This window comes from Artemia sp. Qi Xiang Cuo, chromosome 15, assembly GCF_049724085.1.
Source record: "Artemia sp. Qi Xiang Cuo chromosome 15, ASM4972408v1, whole genome shotgun sequence".
NCBI classification, from domain to species: Eukaryota; Metazoa; Arthropoda; class Branchiopoda; order Anostraca; family Artemiidae; genus Artemia; species Artemia sp. Qi Xiang Cuo.
In genome coordinates this window covers 24,050,095-24,076,996 of record NC_142808.1, presented here as the reverse complement: position 1 = coordinate 24,076,996, position 26,902 = coordinate 24,050,095, and the positions used below count along the sequence as shown (strand labels likewise).

Here is a 26,902-nt window from a genome sequence, read left to right as displayed (position 1 = left end):
TTTTTTATTATCAAAAAAAGTGTAAGGTTCGTCCTTTCGACCTTTCGTCCGTTCGTCCTTTCGATTTCTTCATATTTGAGATTAGAATAGATTCCTTCCACTAAGAATTGTCAGTAAAAGGCCAACTAATGACTGTCTTTGTACTCCTTTGACGGGTCGCAAATAAAGACATAAAAACAAATAAAAAAAAAGTGAAAATCTAGATACTCGGGCGATAGAGGATATATTTTTCTAAACATGAGACGAATTCTAAGATTATTCACAGTTCTATATTCTACTTTATTTTGCTACTGTACATCTCTTTTGTTTGATTTCTTCAATCATAAAAACCTATTTTTGTTTCGAGTTTAACTTCTTTGGGTTAATCAAGTTCTTTTCAAGTCCTAACATTCCTGTCTTTAAGAATAAATTTTAAGAAAACATTATCCAAAAAGAAATTTTATAGAGAAAAGTAAAGAGCCATACTAATACATACGATGAGCAGAAATAAAATCATGTAATAATTAAAACTTAGAACGAACATGAATTAATTTAAAAAAAAATATATGAAACACAAGATAAACATAAACTAAATGAGTAAATAAAATATGAAGATAATGTGTACAACTAAAGATGAAGAAAAGAACTTTTAATGGACAGAAGTTTAAATGAATAATCAAGCCAAACTAACATTTAAGAGAAGATATCCCAAACAATATTAGGATCACTGCCCCCCCCCCCCCTACTCGCCATTATAGAAAAGGCTGAACATAAACTTTCAACAATGGGGAGTACTTAAGCATTGTGAAAAATGCCTAATTTACATTTTTACAAATTTACTTTTTCTATTTCACATTCTACATATATCCTTGCTATTTTGCATACGTTACTATCAACCTCTCAAAATAAACTCTTTAAATAAAAGTTTAACTGTTGCAAAGCAATCCTTGGAGGAATTTAAAAAAAACAAGTTTTTTCAGCTCAAAGTAAGGAGCGGCATTAAAACTTAAAACGAACAGAAACTATCACGTATACGAGAGGGGTTTCTTCCACCTCAACACCTCGCTCTTCGCGCTAAAGTTTTTCGGCACTTTAAAAAAAAAGTTACTTATTGTTCTAATTAAGCGACCCTTGTAGTTCAGGAGCCATTTTTAAAGGATTGGGACAACATTTTAACTCTAACATAAAGAGCGAGGTGTTAAGGAGGGGAAAGTCCTTCTTATACGCGTAATAATTAGTGTTAGTTTTAAGTTTTAATGTTGCTCCTTACTTTGAGCTGAAAAAAACCTGTTATTTTTATTTTATTTCTGATAGATTTTTTTTTAATAACGCCAGGAAATCTGGTGGAAAAATCTCCCTCCCCATGGAAATATCCTCTGGACAATTCAATCCTGGTGGAAACTTACCCCGGACAAATACCCTTAACATTTCCACGCGTTAAATTGAGTCGGTAAAGAGAAAGCAAGACATACAAAGAAATTTCATATAAAAATTCTGGCGAATTCCCTTAGCATAAATTTCCCCTGAAAAGTTGACCCCCTAGAAACTTCCATCTCCTTGGTAAATTTTCCCTGTGCAAAATCCCCCCAGCAGAAAATGCATCCTCTCCTCCCCACCTGAAAAACGCATGCATGCTTCCGAATAACAAATACTATACGTAAACAATGGGCAAATTTTTTAACTTAAAGACCTTTCCCCAGGGGCTGTGGTGGGTCATGTTATCTTCAAAAACATAGTTATTAGGCCTTTCGACTGTGCTGAACAAAATAGATATCTAAAAATTTTGATCGGATGATTTTGGGAAAAGTGGCATGGGAGAGGGCTTAGTTGTCCTGCAATTTTTTGATCACTTAAAAAGGGCACTAGAACTTTAAATTTCCGCTAATATGAACCCTCTCCCGATTTTCTGGGCCTACTGGGTCGAAAGGATCAGCCCTGGAAAAAAAATTAAATATAATAAACACTCATCCGTGATCTTTCTTCTGGCAAAAAATACGAAATTCCATATTTTTTGCAGATAGGAGTTTGAAATTTCTACATTAGGGTTCGCTGGTACGCTGAATCGGATGATGTGATTTTCATTCAGATTCTATGACTTTTAGGGGGTGTTTACTCCTTTTTTGAAAATCAGTCAAAGTTTCTCAGGCTTGTAACCTTTGATAGGTAAGACAAAACTCAAAGAAACTTATATAGGTTATTTGAAATCATCATAAAAATCCATTCTTTTGATATAATTATTGGTATCAAAATTCTGTTTTTTATAATATTGGTTACTATTGAGCCGGGTTGTTCCTTACTTACAATTCGTTACCACGAACTGTTTTAAAGAGCTCATTTAGCGCATTTGCTTCTCGAAATTAAGCCATAACTGGCCATTTTTTTCGTGATCAGCTTGAAACTTCCCCCCCCCCAAAAAAAAACAAAAATAGGGCCCAAAAACGGCCTGAAATAATTTTGCCTGATAGGCTTGGTACTTATATCGTTGGGTCTTTGGGATAAGGGGGCTCCAATGCAGAAAGAAAATAGAAACAAATATTGGCTGCCCCCGAAAACAGACCCGACAAAGGGCCGAAAAAAGTAAAAAAAAAAAAATTACAAACGGCTTGCAAAATTCAATCGAAAGTTTCGTGGCCAAGGGGATCCTGATGTACACACAAAAAAGGAAAAAAAATCCTCGCTTGTCTAAAAATAGCGCCCGAAAAAGGACCAAGAACGGGCGAAAAACGCTATCCCAATAGTATATCTGCTGTTTCTCGGGCGTGGCTAGGAGATGCGGCTCAAACTTTCAGGTAGTGTAAAGAAGGACAAGGAGATTCAAATTTTTTGCTGGGAAGGAGGAGTGGCCAAAAAGGTCATATTTCTGGTTAATTTAAGCTTTTTCAAACTGTTCGTGGTAACGAACTGTAAATAAGGAGCGACCCGGCTCAATAGTAACCACAACTCTAAAAACCGTAAATTTGATATCAACAGAGGCATCAATAGAATCAGATTTTTATGCTGATTTCAAATATATAAGAAACATTAAGTTTAGTCTTACCCATCAAAAGTTACGCGTCTGAGAATATTTGCATCATTTTAGAAAAAGGGGGGAAACGACCCCCAAAAGTCATAGAACTTTGTGGATTCCACAAAAATGTGGAATTTTGTATTTTTTTTTTTGCCAGAAGAAAGATCACGGATGCGTGTTAAGTTGTTGTTTTTTTTTATTGTTTTTTTTTCCAGGGGAGATCGTATCGATCCAGTACTCCTAGAATATCGTGAGAGGGCTCATTCGAACGGAAATTAGAAGTTTTAGTGCCCAAAAAAGTGACCAATAAAATTGGAAGGCAACTTGGCCCCCTCCCGCGCTCATTTTTTCCTGAAGTCACCCAATAAAAATTTTAAGATAGCCATTTTGTTCAGCATTGTCGAAAATCTAATAAATATGTCTTTGAGGATGACTTAATCCCCCACAGTTCCCGAGGGAAGTGCTCCAAGTTATGAACTTTGCCCATTGTTTACATATAGTATTGGTAAATAGGAAGTATACAGACGTTTCAGGAGGGATTTTTTCTAGGGGGGGGGGTTGGGGGAGGATCTTTCCATGGAGGATGTTTCCGTGGGGGAATGGACATTTTTATGAAGGTCGTGCAGGATTTCCCAGCATCATTTAAAAAACGATCAGAAATTCAATAAAAAAACAATTTTTTTAACTGAAAGTAAGGAGCAACATTAAAACTTAAAACGAACAGAAATTATTACGTATATGGGGGGTCGCCCCCTAGTCAATAACTCGCCCTTTACGCTAAAGTTTTTTCTAGTACTTTCAAAAGAGCTATCTATTCTAATTAACCTGCCTTTGTGATTCAGGGGTTTGTGAATCGAAAAAAATTTGAACTCTAGCGTAAAGAGTGAGGTATTGACTAGGGGTATACGTAACAAAAATATACAAATGTAAAAGTTCGTTACGTAAGTTAATTCGTAAGTTACGTCATAACAAAATTTCGAGAAAGCCATTTAGCCAAAAAAATTAAATTAATATGCAAATTTCATTCTAATTATTCATGTACGGTGAGCCAAAATCAAAGCTGCATTAATTCAAAAGCGTTCAGAAATCAAAAAAAAAATAAGTACTTTAACCGAAAGTAAGGAGCGACATTAAAACTTAAAACGGAAAGAAATTATTTCGTATATGAAAGGGGATGTCCCCTTCTTAATGCCTCGCTCTTTACGCTAAAGTTTGACTCTGTCACACAACTTTATTTATTGAAACAATAGAAAACTTTAGCGTAAAGAGCGAGGCATTGAGGAGGGGACAGCCCCTTTCCTATACGGAATAATAGTTTTTTATTGTTTTAAAAAATAAAGTTGCGTGACAGAGTCAAACTTTAGCGTAAAGAGCGAGGCGTTGAGGAGGGGAAAGCCCCTTTCATACACGGGATAATTTCTGTTCGTTTTAAGTTTTAATATCGCTCCTTACTTTCAGTTAAAAAACTTGTTTTTTTTTATTTAATTGCGCCAAAGAGCCTATGAAAATTAAAATCTATTCATGTCTAAGCGGCAAGATAAATCAGGCAAGATGAATCAATAGTTACTATTTGATCAAAAAGCCGCATCTGCATTATCCTTGGAACAAGTATTGGACGAAGTTTAAGTTTCATAGGATGTTAGGGCGATTAAATGTCAAATATTGGAGGGAGAGGGCGAGCTTACATCTTAAAGTTTTTAAAGAGTCGAATGATTTTAGTTAAAGACTCTTATAAGCTGCTAACTTTAAAGGTGTATAGACCTCAATGAAGACAAAGGCTAATAAAAAAAAAAAAAATGTGATTTTAATTCTTGACACCCTGCATAGTCCTAAATTGCGTTTTTCTTCGATCGTCTAGTATATAATCTTGGTCACACGAATCAAAGAGGAACAATGGAAAAGAAATGCGGTTGCATCGATTCGTGAAACCCCAAAATGAGTCAAAATTGTTTTCCCTTTATCACTTCTCTATCTCCCTCTGTTTCTCTCTATCTTTCTTAAAATTTCAGGGCCAAGAGAACCTCAATCACGACAACAGTTAAGGAAACAACCTGGTTATATTTATTCGCGACGTCCTATTTTTCTTTTTTCCAAGAAAACACGGCAAAAACATTTTTCTCGAACGACCTTGACATGTATTTGTTTAAACAAACAGTGTCCTTAAAATTTAACATAAGACAACCCTTTTAGTAAGGTGGCGGGTCAGATGCGGGTGCATTCAAGTTTGTCTACAGAGGGGGTGCTAAGACGGGTTCAGCCCTATACAAGAGAAGAACTTACGTCCTTGTGCATGAATAATAATGTCCATTCCAATTCCCCAAAATTCTGTAGTAGGCTACAATGTACAGATACTGTTAAAAATTTGTTGCACAAAACCACTGCTAATAGAAAATTTTGACTGAATATTCAAATGTTATCCAAAATTAAATAAAAATAAAAAACTCTAACTTCCTCGCGGAAAAGGCGAGAAAAACCTTACAAATTGTTCTAATATCAACTAACATTGAAATTGTATAAATTAAATACACACATAAATTAAATTTAAAAAGTGCTTTCCAAAAACAAGAGTTTTTCCAAGAAAAGAAAAGAGCCATATTGAAATTAAGATGAGCAGAAGTGAAGTCATATGGTAATTTAAACTTAAAGGAAACACACTTAAAGGAAACTTAAAGGAACTTAAAGTAACTTAAAACTTAAAGGAAACAGGAAACAAATTTGAAGAACAAAAGCTTAAACCGAAAAGAAATTAAAAAATTATCACATCAAACATAAATATAACAAGTACTGCTGCAGATAGATAGACGAACCCTAAAACTATGAGAATTTAAAATAAATTATCAAATTGCACTTAAAACGAACAAAGACCAACCCAACAAGGAGTAGGGGTGCCACCCCCTAAACCTTCAAAGGACCAGAATCTTATATATGCTTTGCTGGAAAAAAAATATATTTTAAATATTCTTTTATGATAATAACCTTGACAGATCAACAAATTTTCCGACATTTTTACCGTTTAAAAATCAATATATATTGAACAAGTTTTCCCGTCACTAGTGCTTTCCAACAATCTTGATTATTATGGAGTGTTTCTTCGTTTTTCTTTTTTTTTACGTTTTCTCAAGTAAAATCACGCATTTAAAAATGCACACTGTTTTTATATGAGACGCAAATGATACCTATGCCGTTTAAAGAGAGGGGCGAGGAGGAGGTGCACCATTCTTATTTCTAAAACTGGATTAACCTTGCGATATCATTTCTCGGTCGTGTTGTCGGTGATAAAATCGCCACTGCTTGAAATACAAAATGCTTTCAGTAAAGCGCTAATCACCCTCTGGCCTCTTGAATGTTAAGAAGGCTATAATTTTATCCATGTTGGTGGTGATTTGTGCTCGTTTAAGGCTTGACTCTGTTATTCATTTTAATTTTTTTTTTTTTGGGGGGGGGTTATTTATTCATTAATAGTAATTTTTTTAATCAGTAACTTATAAATCTACTTAATGTCGCCTTTATTCCTGAAACGATTTAGGTGTAAATATAACTCTTTATGTTGATTACAAAGTTGTTTTTTTGAAATATTCAACTCAAATACAACTAAATAAATCGCTTAATCCTGCTTATACACTGCGAGACAATATATGGAACTGTTGGAAATATATAAAGAATTATATAACTGCGAGATGTATCACTAAATTTTGACTCTTTGTAAAAACTATAATTTTTAAAGTAATAAAAAAAAAAAAATATCGTAAAGAGTAAGATGTTGAGGACAAGATTCTGTAGGGCATAGTTTTTTAGTGTGACTTGTAACAAAACAATGGGTTTGAATTAATTGACTGCATATTTTAATATTTCGTAAGATATTACGAAAAAGTTTGTTTTCGTAATATCTTCGCAAGTACAATTTGTGAGCAAATTGCTGATGCAATATATATGTTATTGAGTTGGCACCGGGAGATACGTAAAATTGTGCGCCCTTATTGCCGTACTTAGTAAGACCGGATAATAAACTCATTTCATGCGTATTCTAGTAGTTGACATCTCTCTTATTTATTCCCTGTCGTAAAACTATTAGGACGTAATCTTTTACCGTATTATATCTTTATGATTATGATTCTGGTTCTCACATTCATTGCATGTTTTTCAAACTTGGGTATCTTGCATACATTCTTAATTGTGCAGGGGCACTAACATTGGAGGGGCAATTTTTTGTGGGGGAGTTCTAAGAGGATGATTTTCTGCCGTTAGAAAAGTTATTTTAGGGGGGCGTGCGCCCTCCTAAAATAGTCTAAAGTAGTTTAATTTACTTAATTAACGCAAGTTTGCGTTAAATAAACTTGCTCCTAACACAAGTTTGTCGGATCAACCTATTTTGCGCCCCCCCTTCTAAAAAAATCCTGGATCCGCCACTGATATTAGGATTCAATTGCTTTTTGTGAAATTATTATTAAGAAAATTTTAGTGTTAATGGATTATGTATTGCAGTACTAGGATGTTAAAGTTTTTTATTGATATTGTCAATTAGATCTTACGACTGGGTTTGTTTAAATAATCTCTATCCCAGTTAATTGACTGTAGAGTTAATGATGTGGTAATTGTGATGGACTATCTACTTTAATTAACCAAAGGTTACAACACATTTTTTATTTTATTTTAGTGACAGTGTTAAAAATTATTGCCATAACAACTTCATCGGAGGGGCCACGACCCACTTTTTTCCTCCAGATTTTTGGAATGAATTAGGTCTCAGCTTATTTCTGAAGAGACTAGTTGTAAGCTTTTTTTATGTGTGCTGCAAAAAATGCGTTGTCAGCGGTTCCCGTGCAATTGTACCCTCGTTAAACTGAATCCCGTGCAACCGAAAATATTTAGCCGAACCCTCGTCCAACTCTACCTCCTTTTAACTGGACTCATATTTAACTGAAATCCCTTGCAGTAGAAATCCCATTTAACTTAATCTTCTTTCAACTCGATCCCCCTGCAATTCAGCTCTTATTCAACTTAACCTCCGCGCAGCTCAACCCTGTTTAGACCCCCCCCCCCAAAAAAAAAAAAAATTCACCCCTCATTCAACTCAACATCCGTGTAACTCCACCCCCTTCAAGCAAGCCCCCATGCAACTCAGCCCTCAATCAAAGCAACCACCGGTTTATTCAGCACTCATTTAACTCAACCCCTTTCTGACCCAACCATATTTGACTTGATTGTCATTCAAATCAATCCCATTCAACCCGGCCCTACTTAAATAACCAATATACCTACAAATGTAATTCAACCCATTTTATCGATATTAAACAGTTCTTGGTAACGAACTGTAAGTAAGGAGCGACGCGGCTCAATAGTAACCGAAACTATAAAATTCGTAATTTTGATACGAATAGATATATCAAAAGAATCGGCTTTTTATGTTGATTTCAAATATATAAATTTCATTAAGTCTAGTCTTACCCATCTATGGTTACTGGGAGCCTGAGAAAATATTCCTCATTTTCGAAAAAAGAGGGAAACAGTCCCTAAAAGTCAAGTGGTCTCAATGAAAATCACACCGTCAGATTCAGCGCATCAGAGAACCATACTGTATAGGTTTGAAGCTCCTATATGGAAAAATGTCGAATTTTCTTTATTTTGCCTTTTTTTCAGGGGTGCTCGTATCAACCCAGTTGTCCTAGAATATCGGGAGAGGGCTCATTGGATTGGAAATTAAAAGTTCTAATTTCATTTTTAAGTGACCAAAAAAAATTTGAGGGCAACTAGGCCCCCTCCCCCGCCCCTTTTTCCCAAAATCGTCTGATCAAAATTTTGAGATTTTCATTTGGTTCATCATGGCTGAAAGGCCCAATAACTATGTTGGGTATAACATGACCCCCCACAGCCCCAGGGGAATGGTCTTTTAGTTATAAAATTTGCCCATTGTTTGCGCATAGTATTTGTTAGTGGGATGCGGGCATACATTTTCGGGGGGGGGGTGGACAAATTTTCTGCTGGAGGTTTTTCTACGGGGGAATTTTCTAGGGGGAGGGAAGTTTCAGGGACTTAACTTGTCAGGAGAAATTATACACTGAAGGAATTTGCCATAATTCTTATACAAAATTCTTTTATATGTTTTGCTTTCTCTTTTCCGTCTCAGTGTTACGCGCAGAGTGGCTAAAAGTAATTGTCCGGGGTAAATTTTCACCGGGGATTGAATTGCCTAGAGACATTTTCGTGGGGAGGGGGTTTCTCCGTGGAAGTAAGCCCAGTTTTCCTGGCATTATTAAAAAACGATCGGAAATAAAATAAAAAAATAAGTTTTTTCAACTGAAAGTAATGTGTAACATTAAAACTTAAAACGAACAGAAATCGTTATGTATATGAAGGGGGTTGCCCCCTCCTCAACACCTCGCCCTTTATGCTAAAGTTTGAATTTTGTCCCAATTCTTTAATAATGACTCCTGAAACACATGGGTCGTTTAATTAGAAAAATAAGACGCTTTTTTAAAAGTACTAAAAAACTTTAGCGTAAAGAGTGAGGTGTTGAGGAGGGGGCAACCCCCTTTGTATACGTAATAATTTCTGTTCGTTCTAAGTTTGAATGTTGCTCCTTACTTTCTGTTGTACAAACTTTTTTTTTTATTTAATTGTGGTAAAAAGTTGACTTGAATGAAATGGTCTTTATTCATTGGTTAATTTTCATGTAAGTTTTTTTTTGGCTGCTTTCTCCCACTGTTCAGGAACTGTACTCCTGTACTACTACAGGAACATTTGAAAAACTGTTCCTCCCTCCCCCTTTAAAAAACAACAATTTATCCTTCTGTTATATACATTTCACATTAGCAAAACCTTTCATGCCTAGGACCTGAACACAACTAAGTTTCATGGTTGCAGCAATGAGGTTAAATGGGGCTGAGTCAAATAGGGTTGGGTTGGAGATTTAGTTTAACAGGAATGGGTTTAAAGGGTGTTGAGCTGCATGGAGGGGGTGAGTTAAATGGAAGTTGAATTAAAAAGGGATGAGTTAAGTGTGGGTTGAGTTGCTTGGGGGTTGAGTTAAATTGGGATTGAATTCAGAGGGGATTGAGTTTCCCGGATGTAGATTTGAATGGGGCTGAGTTGAATAAGGGTCGATATAAACGGGGGCTCAGTTAAATGGAGGCTAAGCCTCAGTTGAACAAGGGTTCAGTTAAATGGGTTGAGTTTCATTCAGATCATTGTCAGTTGCCAAAATATTCCTCATTCAAATTCAATGGTTCTTCAAATTAAAGTTTTTGAATGCTGTTAAATAAGCACCCTCTCCCGATATTCTAGGACCATCATTCCGATAGATCACCCCTCGGAAAAAACAACAACAAAAAACAAAAATACCAAATTTCGCAAAATTCCACATTTATAGGAGCTTGAAACTCCTATAATAGGGTTCTCTGGTACGCTGAATGTGGTGATGTGATTTTAATTAAAATTCCTTGAATTTTAGGGGGTATTTCCCCCTATTTCAAAATCAGACAAATTTTCTCAAGTTCGTAACTTTTGATGGCTAACACTAAACTTAAGGAATTTTATATATTTGGAATCAGCATAATAAGTCAATTCTTTTGATGTATCTATTGATATCAAAATTCGTTTTTAGAGTTTTGGTTACTATTCAGCTGAGTCGCTCCTTGCTTACAGTATGTGACCACGAGCTGTTTGATAAAAGGTTGTTCCACAGCAAAGTGACCCAACAGTTTGCGTTGGTGGATTCATTCCAAAGGATGCACGTAGTCAAAAAAAAAAAAATTGAAAATGTAAATTAAACTTAAAGGGTGCATTAATTAAACAAAAAGGGTGCAATCTTAATGGAAATTAAATAATTTTTTTCAACTGAAAGTAAGGAGCGACACTAAAACTTAAAATTACCAGAAATTAATCCATATATGAAAGCCGCGGTCCCCTCCTTAACGCCTCGCTCTTTACGCTAAAGTATTTCATTGTTTTAAAAAATAAAGTTCTGAGACAGAGGAAAACCTTAGTTTAATGAGCGAGGCGTTGAGGAGGGGACCGCCCCTTTCATATATGGAGTAATTTCTGTTCGTTTTAAGTTTTAGTGTCGCTCCTTACTTTCAGTTGAAAAACTTTTTTTTTTTTAATTTCTGAACACTTTTGAATTAATGCAGCTTTGATTTTGGCTCACCGTATATGAATAATTAAAACAAAACTTGCACATTAATTTTACTTTTTTTGGCTAAATGGCTTTCTCGAAATTTTGTTCTGACGTAACTTACGAATTAACTTACGTAACGAACTTCTATATTAGTATATTTATATTACGCATATTAGGGAGTTCGTCCCCTAGTCAATACCTCACTCTTTACGCTAAAGTTCGAATTTTGTTCGAATCACAAACCCCTGAATCACAAAGGCCGGTTAATTAGAATTATTAGCTCTTTTGAAAGTACTAAAAAAAACTTTAGCGCAAAGGTTGTGGTATTGACCAGGGGGCAAACCCCCTCCTACACGTAATAATTTCTGTTCGTTTTAAGTTTTAATGTTGCTCCTTACTTTCAGTTGAAAAAGCTTGTTTTTTTTAATTTAATTTCTGATCGTTTTTTAAATAATGTTGGGAAATCCGGCACTCCCTTCATAGAAATGTCCCTTCCCCGAAAGAAACATCCTCCATGGAAAGATCCTCCCCAATAACCCCCTCCTCCAACCCCCTCCAACCCCCCTCACCAGAAAAAAATCCTTCCTGAAGTCGTCTGTATACTTCCCATTAACCAATACTATATGTAAACAATGGGAAAAAGTTCATAACTTACAGCCCTTCCCCCGGGAACTGTAGGGCATTAAGTTATCCTCAAAGACATTTATTAAATTTTCGACTATGCTGAAAAAAATGGCTATCTCGGAATTTTGATTGGGTGACTTTGGGAGAAAACTGAGCGTGGGAGGGGGCCAAGTTGCCCTCCGGTTTTTTTGTCACTTAAAAAGGGCACTAAAAATTTTAATTTCCGTTCGAATGAGCCCTCTCACTAGGACTACTGGATCGATACGATCTGCCCTGGGAAAAAAAAGAAAAAAAAAGAAAGATAAACAAACAAACACGCATCCGTGATCACGCATCGTGGCAAAAAAAAAATAATTCCACATTTTTGCAGATAGGAGCTTGAAACTTCTACAGTAGGGTTTTCTGATACGCTGAATCTGATGGTGTGATTTTCATTAAAATTCTATGACTTTTAGGAGTTGTTTCCCCCTTTTTTCGAATATAAGCCAAAGTTTTTCAGGCTCGTAACTTTTGATGGGTATAATTAAACTTGATGAAACTTGTGTATTTGAAATCCGCCTAAAAATCCGATTCTTTTGATGTATCTATTGGTATCAAACCTCCGTTTTTTAGAGTTTCGGTTACCATTGAGCAGGGTCGCTCCTTACTTACAGTTCGTTACCACGAACTGTTTGATTATACAACGAATTTAACATGTATGAGAACCCTCGAGGCACTATCTACAAAATGTACAATTTCTCATTTTTCTTATAGCATGGATGAATATGCATATGATTATAAATTTGCAGCCCTTCCCCTGGGAACTGTGGGGGGCTAAGTCATCTTCAAAGACATATTTATTAGATTTTTGACTATGCTGAAAAAACTGACTATTTCAAAATTTTGATTGGGGTACTTTGGGAAAAAAATGAGCTGGGAAGAGGGCCAAGTTGCCCTCCAATTTTTTTTAACTTAAAAAGGGCACTAGAACTTTGAATTTCTGTTCGAATGAGCCCTCTCACGATATTCTAGTACTGCAGAATTGATACGATGACCCCTGGGAAATAAAAAACAAACAAACAAATAAACACGCATCGGTGATCTTTCTTCTGGCAAAAAATACAAAATTCCACATTTTTGCAGATAGGAGCTTGAAACATCTACAGTAGGGTTTTCTATTACGATGAATCTAATGGTGTGATTTTCAATAAGATTTTGTAATTTTTAGGGGTGTTTCTACCTTTTTTTGAAAATAAGGCAAATTTTTTCAGGCTCCTAACTGTTGATGGGTAAGACTAAACTTGATGAAACTTATATATTTGAAATCAGCATAAAAGTCCAATCCTTTTGATGTATCTATTGGTATCAAACCTCTGTTTTTAGAGTTTCGGTTACTAGCAGGGTCGAACCTTACTTACAGTGCGTTACCACGAACTGTTTGATTATACAATGAAATTCAACATGTATGAGAACCCTCGAGGCACTATCTACAAAATGTAAAATTTCTCATTTTTCTTATTGTATGGATGAATATGTATAAGATTATAAATTTTACCTCCGATCTCCCTTCTACTACTACTGTAAACTCACGGTAGCTCCAAGCAGCCTGGGGACGACACAGCTAAGAACGCTCCTTCTTCATCCCAATATATCCAAAGCCTCCCTCTTTACACCCTCCCAATAAGTTCCAAATGACTAATGCACTAAATGAACTCTTTTCTCGAAGAATTGTTGTACAAAGGTACAAAAGTTATATTTTCATCTGAAGTATCAAGCAGTTCGTGGTAACGAACTGATAAATAAGGAGCGACCCGGCTCAATAATAACCGAAACTCTAAAAAACTGAATTTTGATATCAGTAGATACATCAAAAGAGTTGGATTTTTATGCTAATTTAAAATATATAAGTTTCATCAAATTTAGTCTAACCCATCGGAAGTTACGAGCCTGAAAAAATTGCCTTATTTTCGAAAAAAGGGGAAAACAACCTCAAAAATTCAAAGAATCTTAATGAAAATCAAACCATCAGATTCAGCTTATTAGAAAACCCTACAGTAGATGTTTCAAGCTCCTACCTGCAAAAATGTGAAATTTTGTATTTTTTGCCATAAGAAAGATCACGGATGCGTGTTTATTTGTTTTTTGTTTTGTTTTTGTTTTTTTCAGGGGACATCGTATCGATCCAGTAGTCCTAGAATATTGTAAGAGGGCTCATAAGAACAGAAAATTAAAAGTTCTAGTGCCCTTTTTAAGTGACCTAAAAAATTAGACCGCACCTTGCCCCCTTCCCACGCTAATTTTTTTCCCAAAGTCCCCCAATCAAAATTTGAGATAACCATTCTGTTCAGCATAGTCGAAAATTTAATAAATATGTCTTTGTGGGTGACTTAGTCCCCCACAGTTCCCAGGGGAAGGGCTGAAAGTTATGAACTTTGCCCATTGTTTACATATAGTGCTTATTGGGAAGTATACAGACGTTTTCTGGAGGGAGAGGAGGGAGTTACGTAGGAGGATCTTTCAATGAAGGATGTTTCATTGGGGGAAGGGAAATTTCCATGAAGGGGGTGCCGGATTTCCCAGCATTATTTAAAAAACAATCAGAAATTAAATAAAAAAAGCTTTTTCAACTGAAAATAAGGAGCAATATTAAAACTTAAAGCCAACAGAAATTATTACGTAGCCTATATGAAGGGGTTCACCCCCTAGTCAATACCTCGCTCTTTACGCTAAAGTTTTTTTTTAGTACTTTCAAAAGAGCTATCTGTTCTAATTAAACGGCCTTAGGGATTCAGGGATTTGTGATTCGAACAAAATCCAAACTTTAGCGTAAAGATCGAGGTATTGACTAGGGGGCGAACCCCCTCATATACGCAATAATTTCTGTTCGTTTTAAGTTTTAATGTTGCTCCGTACTTTCAGTTGAAAAAGCTTTTCTTTTTTTTTATTTAATCAAGCTCCAAGGAATGGTAGTCTTTCTCGTATTTAGTGTGACCTTGGGTATGGTATTAGTAATGAACAAAAATTATACAAACAAATAAAAGTAAGAAGCGACATTAAAAATAAAACTAACGTAATTATTCGGTATAGACGGGGAGCTACCCCGTCCTCAATTATCGCTCTTTCCACTAAAGTTTGGCTTTTTGTCCTAATTCTTTCACAACATTGCTCAATTACAAGGGTCAGTGATGTGGAATTTAAAATATTTTAAAGCACAAAAAGCATTGTCATAAAGATCGGTGAGCATAAAATGGGACAGCCTCCCTCATATACGGAATAATTTTTTTGTTTAATAATTTTTATTTTAATAATTTTGTCATAATTTTTGTTACGTTTTAGTGTCCTCTATGCTTTCACATGAAAAAAACTAATTTTTGTCTAATGCCTATGAAAAGTCACATTTTCATTCTATCGGAAACCTGCGCAGTATTAGAAAATATACAGAACTTAAAGAAAAAGTAAGAACGATATTTATTATCTTTACATACACGTAGTTTTGCTTAGTCCAAGCTTAATAAGACGGAAATGGCCAAATATCTAGTCAAAATTACTTCATCTATGTACAACTACCCTTTCATTCTTTCTGGCACCTGGTACAGTGTTTGAAAACATCCAGTAATTGAAGAGAAAAGTGAGAAAAACTATGTTTATTTACCATATATGTGCATATGCTAGCTTATTCAAAGCTTAATAAGACACAAGTTGCTAAATCTATAGTCAACAGGGCCATATCCAAGATTTTTTTTCGGAGGGGGTTACAAAAAAACTTTTAAAACGCATCAGAAATTTGTGAATATTCATTTTTGTTCCGTTTTTGACAGTCGTACAGGGAGGGCCTGTGTCGTACACAGGAGGAGTCGTGTAGGGGGGGGGGTTCAAACCTCTACCCCCTTACCTCTGAATACGCCCTTGATAGTCAAAGCCTGTATATCTGTTAGATATGACACTTTCATTCTATCTGAAACCTGTCCAGTGTTGAACCCATAGAAACTTGAGAAAATTGAAAATTGGGTTTATTTAACAAACAATAATAATTTTACGATCCTTCTGGTTCAAATTTGGCACTTCTGGACCAAAAACAACGTGCTACGGGAAAGGGTTTCCTGCCACTTTATACCACCAAACTTCCATTTTGCCCCAAAGAAGACCAAATTGCTGTAAATTAGAAATTATAAGATAGCCCACCAATTTTAAAGTCTTAAAACTATATAATGAGCTCCCCAGTTGTAGAGACAGTAATGCCAAACCACGGGACAGTAGTTCCTGATAAGACTCGTAATCCACACAAGATAAATAGTAAACTTGGACATTTATCTTAATGCCTGATTAAGTTGATTCACTTGGTTTTTCATGAAATTATGTTTAGTAATGTATATTTGAGCATCAGCTAACATGAAGGAGAAGCGGTAGGTCATTGAGTAGACTGGGGAGGAAAGATGCCTAAAAGAGCGTATTTCAATATTCAAATTGTCTAACTGTCCAAAGGGTAGAATTGATATCTAATATCTCTTGATCCCAATAATATTTTTGTTCTACGCCTTTGTTATTGGTGCTAAGGGTTGGCTAATAGTGCCCCTCCCATTCTGATAGTGTTTTTTTTTGTGTAGCATAAAATATTACATTCACATGTTTATCTATATAACTTGTTTTTTTATGTATATACAAAGCTTCCATGTATTTAAACATATATATGTACATATACATATATATATATATATATATATATATATATATATATATATATATATATATATATATATATATATATATATATATATATATATATATATATATATATATATATATATATATATATATATATATATATATATATATATCTGTGAGATATACAACAGGCTCTGTGAGATTAGTAACTTTTGATTAGTAAGACTAAACTTGATGAAACTTATATATTTGAAATCAGCATTAAAATCTGATTCTTTTGATGTATCTATTGGTATTAAAATTCCGTTTTTTAGAGTTTCGGTTACCATTGAGCCGGGTTGCTCCTTACTTACAGTTCGTTACCACGAACTGTTTGATAAGTGGTCTAACGTAGCGGTTCATTTTAATGGATTGCAGTTATGTTTAGTATACGAATTTGCAACATAAAAATGATTTTATGCACGCTAGTCTTCCCCTTGGACGGAAAGGCTAGATAAATACCATTTCAATAGTTTTCAAAAATTTTGCTCAATAACATTTTGACCAAGTTCGCGCCACGATTCCTGTTTTACTGGCCAATATGCTAGAATGTGACAATTACCTGCGGTGTGATCTCATTTGTCATTTAAAAAGGGCACTAGATCTTCATGCCCATTCGAATGAAACTTCTTAACTTATTTTAAGCATGTGAACTACGGCTGGCCACACGCACGTCCATTTTTCTCTGGAAAAGTAAGAAATCGCCCTTTTTGTCAATAGCTACTTTAGGGTTCTCATACATGTTCAGATATCACAGTAAAATTTCCATCGAGACTGCATCTTTAAATTAATACACTTTGACATATAGAATGATCATAAATATTAGATTTTGTTGTTGCTTATACTTTTTTTTAAACTTCGGTTTTTGAATTTCGATTTCAATTGATAATAGTCGCTGTTTATTTACACTTTGTTCAAGCCACTGTATATAGATATAAGTTACGTTATTTATATACAGTGGTTCAAACCAACCGTTTAATCCAAGGTTCTCTTAAATGTGAAAGAGGCAACTACATTTTTCCTGAGAAAGATTTCCCCTTGTCGTAGACCCTTTTCGTAGACGAAGGTTTGATTTTCAATGGGTGATCAGCCCAAATCGGCAAACACGGGGTCATTAAATATGGAGAGAGGGCTCACTCCAATAAAAACTTAGGGTTTAATGCAGTTTTTAGATAAGGAAAGAGATCATGCCGGAAAAACGGGGCATTTCAAGCTTTTGTTTCACGAAACAAATTTGTTGTCAAAAATACGGTCAATATGCTACTAAATGGTAATACTCTGGTAACCAATCAATTATAAATTTCAAAACCTATACACAAAGCTTCCAGGTCGGCAAAAGCATATTCCTGCAAAATTGGACATTCGTCCTTACCCATGCAGTCTATACAAAATGAACACTTATTGTAGACAAGTAAATGTGCCTAAGCTTAGTTTGCCTGAGCTCAACTATATGAAACTTATTTGCTTAAATGTAGCATAGTAATTGACAAATCTGTCTCACAACTGAGAAACAAATAGTCTATAAAATATTAAATAAAAAAAACAAAGTTTTTTAAACTGAAAGTAAGGAGCGACATTAAAACTTAAAACGAACAGAAATTATTCCGTATATGAAAGGGGCTGTCCCCTCCTCAACGTCTCGCTCTTTACGCTAAAGTTTTTTATTGTTTTAAAAAATAAAGTTGTGAGACAGAGTCAAACTTTCTGTTCGTTTTAAGTTTTAATGGTGCTTTTTACTTTCAGTTAAATAAACTTGTTTTTTTTTATATTTAATTTCTGATTGTTTTTTTAAATAATGCTTGGAAATCCGGCACACCCGTCATAGAAATGTCCCTTACCCTCTATAAAATATTAAATAAAAAGAAACAGGTTTTTTAAACTGAAAGTAAGGAGCGACATTAAAACTTAAAACGAACAGAAATTATTCCGTATATGAAAGGGGCTGGCCCCTCCTCAACGCCTCGCTCTTTATGCAAAAGTTTTTAATTGTCTTAAAAAATAAAGTTGTGAGACAGAGTCAAACTTTAGCGTAAAGAGCGAGGCGTTGAGGAGGGGACAGCCCCTTTCATATACGGAATAATTTCTGTTCGTTATAAGTTTTAATGTCGCTCCTTACTTTCAGTTTAAAAAACTTTTTTTTTTAATTTAATTTCTGATCGTTTTTTAGTTAATGCAGCTTTTATTTTGGCTCACCGTCATTGAATAAGTACACAAAATTTGCATAAAAATTTTACTCTTCTTTTGCTAAATGGCTGTCTCCAAATTTGGTTCTGACGTAATTTACAAATTAACTTACGTAACGAATTTCTATATTCGTATATTTTTCTTCTGGCAAAAAATATGTTGCAGTTATAGTTTCAGATTTTTGCAGATATGAGCTTGAAACCTATGTAATAGGGTTTTCTGATACGCTGAATCTGACGGTGGGATTTTCATTAAAATCCTTTCACTTGTAGGGGATGTTTCCTCCCTCTTTAAAAAATAAGGTAAATTTTCTCAGGCTCGTAGCCTTTGATGATTAATACTAAACTTAATAAAATTTATATGTTTAGAATCAGCATTAGAAGTCTATTGCTTTGATACATTTATTGACATCAAAATTACATTTTAAAAAGTTTCGATTACTATTCAACCGTATCGCTTTTTTTTTTTTATTACGTATATCTTATTACGCATATGAAGGGGTTCTCCCCGAAGTCCATAACCCGCACTTTACGTTAAAATTTAAAAAAAAATTTTAATTCACAAACCCCTGAATCACAAAGGCCGTTTAATTAGAATAGATAGCTCTTTTGAAAGCACTAAAGAAAAAACTGTAGCGTAAAGAGCGAGGTATTGACTTGGGGGAGAACCCCCTCATATACGTAATAATTTCTGTTCGTTTTAAGTTCTAATGTTGCTTCTTACTTTCAGTTGAAAAAACTTGTTTTTTTTTAAATTTAATTTCTGATTGTTTTTTTAAATAATGCTTGGAAATCCGGTGCCCCCTTCATAGAAATGTCCCTTGCCCCAAATAAACATCCTCCACGGAAAGATTCTCCCGAGTATCCTCCTCCTTCCGCCCCCCCCCCCCCAGAAAAAAATCCTTCCTGAAAATGTCTGTATACTTCCCAATAACCAATACAATATGTAAGCAATGGGCAAAGTTCATATCTTGCAGCCTTTCTTCTGGGAACTGTGGGGGATTAAGTCATCCTAAAAGACAAATTTATTAGATTTTCGACTATGCTGAACAAAATGGGTATCTCAAAATTTTAATTGGGTGACTTTGAGAAAAAGATGAGCGTGGGAGGGGGCCTGGTTGCCCTCCATTTTTGTAGGGCATGCATCGTGATCTTTCTCCGAGCAAAAAATGAAAATTTCTACCTTTTTGCAGATAGGAGCGTGAAACTTCTTTAATAGGGTTTTCTGATAAGCTGAATGTGATGGTGTAATTTTCGTTAAAGTTAATTAAAAAGCAAAATTCCACATTTTTGTGGAAATTCCAAATAATGTTCTTCGCTAAGCTGCATCTGATGGTGTGAATTTTGTTAAAAGTTAATCTAAAAAATTTGTAATTTAAACAGAATTTTATTGTTTTAAAAAAAATGAGCTTCGAAAATATCGAACAGTAACGTAAACAGAAAGACTTTGAGAAGTGGACAGCCCCTTTCATATACGGAATAATTTCTGTTCGTTTTAAGCTTTAACGTCGTTCCTTACTTTCAGTTAAAAAAAAACTTTTTTTTATTTTATTTGTGAACGTTTTTTAATTAATGTAGGTTTTGATTTTGGCTCACAGTGCATGAATAATTAAAACGAAATTTGCATATTAATTCTACTTTTATGTGGTTAAATGGCTTTCTCGAAACTTGTTTAATTTTATTTACGAACGTTTTTATTAGTAATAAATATACGTAACTTACGAATTAACTTACGTAACGAACTTCTATATGCATATATTTTTAATACGTATATTAAGGGGTTTGCGCCCCAGTCAACACCTTGCTCTTTAAGCTACAGTTCGAATTTTGTTCCAATTCTTTAAAAATGCCCCCTTAATCACAAAGGCCGTTAATTAGAATAAATAGCTCTTATGAAAGTACTAAGAAATCTTTAGCGTAAAGAGCGAGGCATTAACTAGAAGAAGAACCCAATCATATAGCTAATATTTTTTGTTCGTTTTAAGTTTTGATGTTGCTCCTTACTTTCAGTTGAAAAACTTGTTTTTTATATTTAATTTCTGATTTTTTTTTAAATACTGATGGGAAATCCGGCGCCCCCTTCATACCAAATCCCTTCCCCCATGAAAACTTCCTTCATGAAAAGATCCTTCCATGTAACCTCCGACCCACCCCCACCCCCCCCCTACCAGAAAAAATTCCCCCTGAAAACGCCTGTATACTTCCCAATAACCAATACTATATGTTAAGATCGGGTAAAGTTCATAACTTTCAGCCCTCCCCCTAGGGGCTTCGAGGGATTAAGTCATCCTAAAAGACATAGTTATAGTATTTTCGACCATGCTGAAAAATAGGGCTATCTCAAAATTTTGATTGGGTGACTTTGGGAAAAAAATGAGCGTGGGAGGGGTCTAGTTTCCCGCCATTTTTTTTATCACATAAAAAGGGCACTATAACTTTTAATTTCCGTTCCAATGAGCCCTCCCCCAATATTCTAGGACCCCTGGGTCGATACGATCACCCCTGGGAAAAAAAAAACAAATAAACACGCATCCGTGATCTTTCTTCTGGCAAAAAATGAAAAATTCCACATTTTTGTAGATAGAAGCTTGAAACCTCTGATAGGGTTCTCTGATACGCTGAATATGATGGTGTGATTTTCATTAAGGTTCTATAACTTTTAGGGGGTCTTTTCCCCTTTTTTCGAAAATCAGCCAAATTTTCTCAGGCGCGTAACTTTTGATAGGTAAGATTAAACTTGATGAAACTTATATATTTGAAATCAGAATTAAAATCTGATTCTTTTGATGTATCTATTGGTATCAAAATTTCGTTTTTTAGAGTTTCGGTTAGCATTGAGTCTTACTTACAGTTCGTTACCACGAACTGTTTGATAGAAGTTGTTTTAAAAACCTGTGGTATATGTTTTAAACAACCTGTTATTAATGTTTTATAAACCACAATAAATTCTTAAAAATTGCTGAAACATTTCCCTTTTCCTCTCTGACTCTTTCTTTTGTGAGTCACTGTTTAAATAGTAGGCTATGTCAATATAAACGGCCATTCATAGGCAAAGTCCAGCTTATGCTTTAATGAGATTAAATTAAAAAAAAACAAGTTTTTTTAACTGAAAGTAAGGAACGACGTTAAAACTTAAAACGAACAGAAATTATTCCGTATATGAAAGGGGCTGTCCCCTCCTCAACGCCTCGCTCTTTACGCTAAAGTTTTGCTTTCTCGCAACTCTTTTTTTTTCACAATAAAAAACTTTAGCGTAAAGAGCGAGGCCTTGAGGAGGGGACATCCTCTCTCATATACGGAATAATTTCTGTTCGTTTTAAGTTTTAAGGTCGTTCCTTACTTTCAGTTAAAAAAAACTTGTTTTTTTTTATTTAATTTTTGAATGTTTTTGAATTAATGCAGGTTTTGATTTTGGCTCACCGTACATGAATAATTTAAAAAAAAAATTGAATATTAATTTTACTTTTATTTGTTTAAATGGCTTTCTCGAAACCTGTTTAATTTTATTTACGAACGTTTTTATTAGTAATAAATATACTTAACTTACGAACTAACTTACGTAACGAACCTCTATATTCTTCTATTTTTAATACGCATATTAGATTGTTCACCGCCTAGTCAACACCTTGCTCTTTAAGCTAAAGTTCGAATTGTGTTCCAATTCTTTAAAAATGACCCCTTAATCACAAATGCCGTTAATTAGAATAAATAGCTCTTATGAAAGTACTAAATAATCTTTGGCTTAAAGAGCGAGGTATTGACCAGGGGATGAACCCAATCATATACGTAATGTTTCCTGTCGTTTTAAGTTTTGATGTTGCTCCTTACTTTCAGTTAAAAAACTTGTTTTTTTTTATAGATATAATTTCTATCTTTATTTAAATAATGCTGGGAAATCCAGCGCCCCCTTCATAGCAATGTCCCTTCTCCCATGAAGAATTCCTTCATGTTAAGATCCTCCCACATAGCCCCCGACCCACTCCCCCCCCCTACTACCAGAAAAATCTTCTCTGAAAACGTCTGAAATCCTCTCTGAAACGTGATAACCAATACTATATGTTAACATTGGGTTAAAATTCATAACTTTCAGCCCTCCCCCCGGGGACTTCGGGGGATTAAGTCATCCTAAAAGACATAGTTATCATATTTTCGACCATGCTGAACAAAATGGCTATCTCAAAATTTTGACCGGGTGACTTTGGGAAAAAAGTGAGCGTGGGAGGGGGCCTAGTTGCCCTCCATTTTTTGGTCACATAAAAAGGGCACTAGAACTTTTAATTTCCATTTGAATGAACCCTCCCACGATATTCTAGGACCACTGGGTCGATACGATCACCCCTGGGAAAAAAAAACAACAAACAAACAAACAAACAAATAAACACGCATCCGTGATCTTCTTCTGGCAAAAAATGGAAAATTCCACATTTTTATAGATAGGTGCTTGAAACCTCTACAGTAGGGTTCTCTTATGCGCTGAATATAATGGTGTGATTTTCATTAAGGTTCTATAGCTTTTAGGGGGTCTTTCCTCCTTTTTCGAAAATCAGCCAAATTTTTTTCAGGCGCGCAACTTTTGATAGGTAAGGTTTAACTTTTGATAGGACTAAACTTGATGAAACTTATATATTTGAAATCAGCATTAAAATCTGATTCTTTTGATGTATCTATTAGTATCAAAATTCTGTTTTCTATAGTTTTGGTTACCATTCAGTCGGGCCCCTCCTTACTGTCAGTTCGTTACCACGAACTGTTTGATTATGATCAGTATCTAATGCAGGTTGAAATTTTTGGTTTTTAGACGTAAGGGCTCGAACTTCAAAACAGGGTTATCAGACGGTTTTGAGTATATGATGTAATTCTCTTCTTGGTCAGTCATCCTCCCCCTTCAGGGGACGGTTCTTCCTTTTTCTAAAACTATGCACATTTTCTTACGTGATAATTTTTTTCTCCACGTTATTTTCCTTGAAATTATTTTTTCTTGATGTTGCGGTGCGGCTGATGTCTCTGGGCTTGGTTATAATTATTTATTCCATTGCTTATTATGCAAAGCATTCTGCTTCAGCGGGTAGTCGTTGGAGTCATTGGAGTCAAGCGGGTAGCCAATCTCCTTCAGATATTCGGCGGGTAGTCACTGGAGGGCGGTAGTTTGTCATTTTCATTTTCCTTTATAGCATGGATTTTTTTCTTTTTTAATAGCACTTTTTTCTTTCTCCCTCTATTCCAGGCTATAGAGCTTTGTGAGGGTATAGAATTTTCGGTACTGGTGCGTTATACGGACAGTTTTATATATTGTACAAGGAAACCAGTCACGAAAAACCCGTCAAACAAGCTATTCTCAAGAGACCGCCATACATAAATGACTGTAAAGCCGTGGTTTCTCAATGATTTACAATATTTAAACGATTGTTTTTTGGGATTTAAGGGGGAAAAGGTACCTAGGTTAGGTTACGAATTTAATATATGCTATGCTTTAACCCCCCCCCCCACCCCTAATGTGCAAATATGTAGCCCATATTGGCTTATAAACTATTATATATTCATCCTATTTTATTTTATTTTATTAGCATTAACCAAACTTGACTTTTTAGAAGTGTCCATATAATGCATCAGTAACGATTTTTCTACGTATCTATATGCTATGTGTTTGAAATAAGTATTATCTAAATGAGTATTATCTTATAGATAATTTCGGAGACCACGCTGCCTTCCTCTGACGATAAATAAAAGTTCAAATAGGGATAAAATCTTTATAATAGACAGTGATAAATTTCATAAAAAACTAGATATTTCGGTCACATATGCAGTGACGGTTATCAGTAGTTATGATGACTACTGATGAACTTTTACCTATTTGAACTTTTATTTAAGTATTATCTTATCTTAACAACTTTTGACGAAATACATTAAATTTGATGAACTTCACATTTTTGAAATCAGCATTAAACAATGAATTGTCTTGCATATATGCCGTTTTCAAACTTCCGTGTTTTTGAGTTTTGTTTCTAGAGACAAAGATTGATCCTTACTCAGCATTCATTATTATCAATGATTTGATTAAATTTGCTGGTGCTTTATATATAACACACGAAAGAAGTCAAGTTTGGTTAATGCTAATGAAATAAAATAGGATGAATATATAATAGTTTAGAAACAAATTTGGGCTATATATTTGCACATTAGGTGGTGGGGATGGGAGGTAAAGCACAGCATATATTAAATAACTAACCTAACCTAAGTACCTCCCCCCTAAACCCCAAAATACAACAGTTTAAATATAGTAAACGCGAAAAGAAATCACGCTTTGCACTCCATTATCTCTTGAAAATACCCGTTTCACGGGTTTCCATTTGTATTCCCTTGTACAGTCTGTAGCGCTGTGTTATATATAATGCACCAACACCAATTTGCTTTATTGAGGGCCTCATAACTGAGGGTCGAATCTTTGATATTGAGAATGGAGATTATTCCGGTTATATCCTGTAGCCTTTTAACGTTTCTTTTCTTAAAATTCATTTTATTCAGGATTTTTAACTACAATGTCATTTAATAAAAGTTAGATTTAAGAAAATAAAGCTTAAAAGTAAAAGTCAAGAAAAATTATGGGAGAGGCTCAGTTAAGCGTCTCCCTCGTAATAAGTGTCAGAATTCGGGTATTTATGTAATATAGCGACCCTACTCAAGAAGTGAAGATAGGTTAATCCTACTGAAATATACCTAAATATGATGAAAATATAATACTTTAGTAAGAAAATTATGGAGACTACAACAAAGAATTATGGAAAGCAGGCCACTCAGAACACGTTATATTAAATACCTAACCTAGCTAAAATATCAACTCTATGTATTAAAAATTTAATTAAAATATGCCTCTCACTGTGCCTAAGCTAATTGTCTCCGAATGGAGATAGAACAAACCGGTTCTACGCAGACAGATCAGATCAAACTTCTTGAGTGGAATCGCTGTAACACATAAGTAACCTGCCAGAATTCTGATTACCAGGCTTATGAAAATGGAATTAAAGTCTATGTTTCTTTATTTTTAGGTGCTGTTAATGCAAACGGGGAGACCAAAAGGCAGAGAACTTCGTACACGCGATACCAGACGTTAGAACTTGAAAAAGAATTTCATTTTAATCGTTACCTAACGAGACGTCGACGGATAGAAATTGCCCATACTCTTTGTTTGTCGGAACGACAAATCAAAATATGGTTTCAGAACAGGCGAATGAAGTGGAAGAAAGAGCATAAAATAGCTACGATGAATATGATGCAGCATCACCATCATCAACACCACCACCATCTAATGTACAATCCTTTACACCACCACCACCTAACAATGGCAGACTTAACTGGTGTTGATATGCATAAAATGTAATTCATCACGGTTAGGCTCAGTTGCATAAAGAAGTTGTCCATCATTTTTGAAACGTCAAAAGTGATTGATTGTGAAGATCTCATTTAGGTTTCAATACAAGCCGAGTGCGTCTGGGAGTTTGTTTTTATGCAAAGCAATCAAAACGAGCAGAGTGACTTGCGTAACTGTCAGTGCTTTTTTATGTTTCGTTTCTTGTTTTCTAATTGCATTAAACTGTCACCCATACCGCCCAAGAATTAGCACAGAAGCAGCGTTTTGAATAAAAAAAATATAATTTATCATTCGATTTTTGTAAAATAGTTGCTGTTTTTTTAATTGTTTAGACATTCTGGTCTCAGCAGTGTTAAAGTGACCATTGAACTAATGAATTAGAAGGCTATAGAATAGATATATAGGGGGAAAATACTATTTCTTAATTTCAGAAGTATATTATTCATTAACGTAAACCAGTTTGAAAAGTTGTAACAATTATTTGAGAAGTTAGATAAAATTAAAGCACACCATATAAAAGTAAGGACTTCTTTTTAATTTAAATTTAATATAATAAGTTAAATTTAATTTAAAATAATTTAAATTTAATTTAAAATAATTTAAATTTAATATAATATAATAAATTTAATTTAAATTTAATATAATAAATTTAATATAAATAATTAAATTTAATTATTTAAATTTAAATAATAAGAAGTCCATGAATAAGGACTTCTTTTTAATTTAAATTTGGAACTTGATTTGGAAGTTTAAAATTTTCATAGAAAAGCTAGTGCTAGATTTCTGAAGGATTAAAAAAAAATGTAGTATAGCTTACTCGCTGGAACTGTTCTGCCTGGTTCTTGTACTTTGACATACATTGATTATATGTACATGATTGTTCTACATATATGTTTTATCCTTGCTTATTCGTAATACAGAAAAGTCGCAACAAATACAGTTCAGATACT

The 26,902-nt window shown here is 34.5% G+C and overlaps 1 protein-coding gene across 1 annotated transcript in view; it reads left to right on the top strand.

The window, feature by feature from the left end:
- Positions 1-26,466, top strand: part of LOC148943472 (uncharacterized) — a 38,001-nt gene extending 11,535 nt beyond the window's left edge. Inside the window, exon 2 of the mRNA XM_089101866.1 lies at positions 25,630-26,466. Coding sequence (XP_088957992.1) covers positions 25,630-25,961 — 332 coding nt within the window. The 3' untranslated portion in view covers positions 25,962-26,466. The remainder of the gene's footprint in view (positions 1-25,629) is intronic.
- Positions 26,467-26,902: the final 436 nt, after the last annotated feature.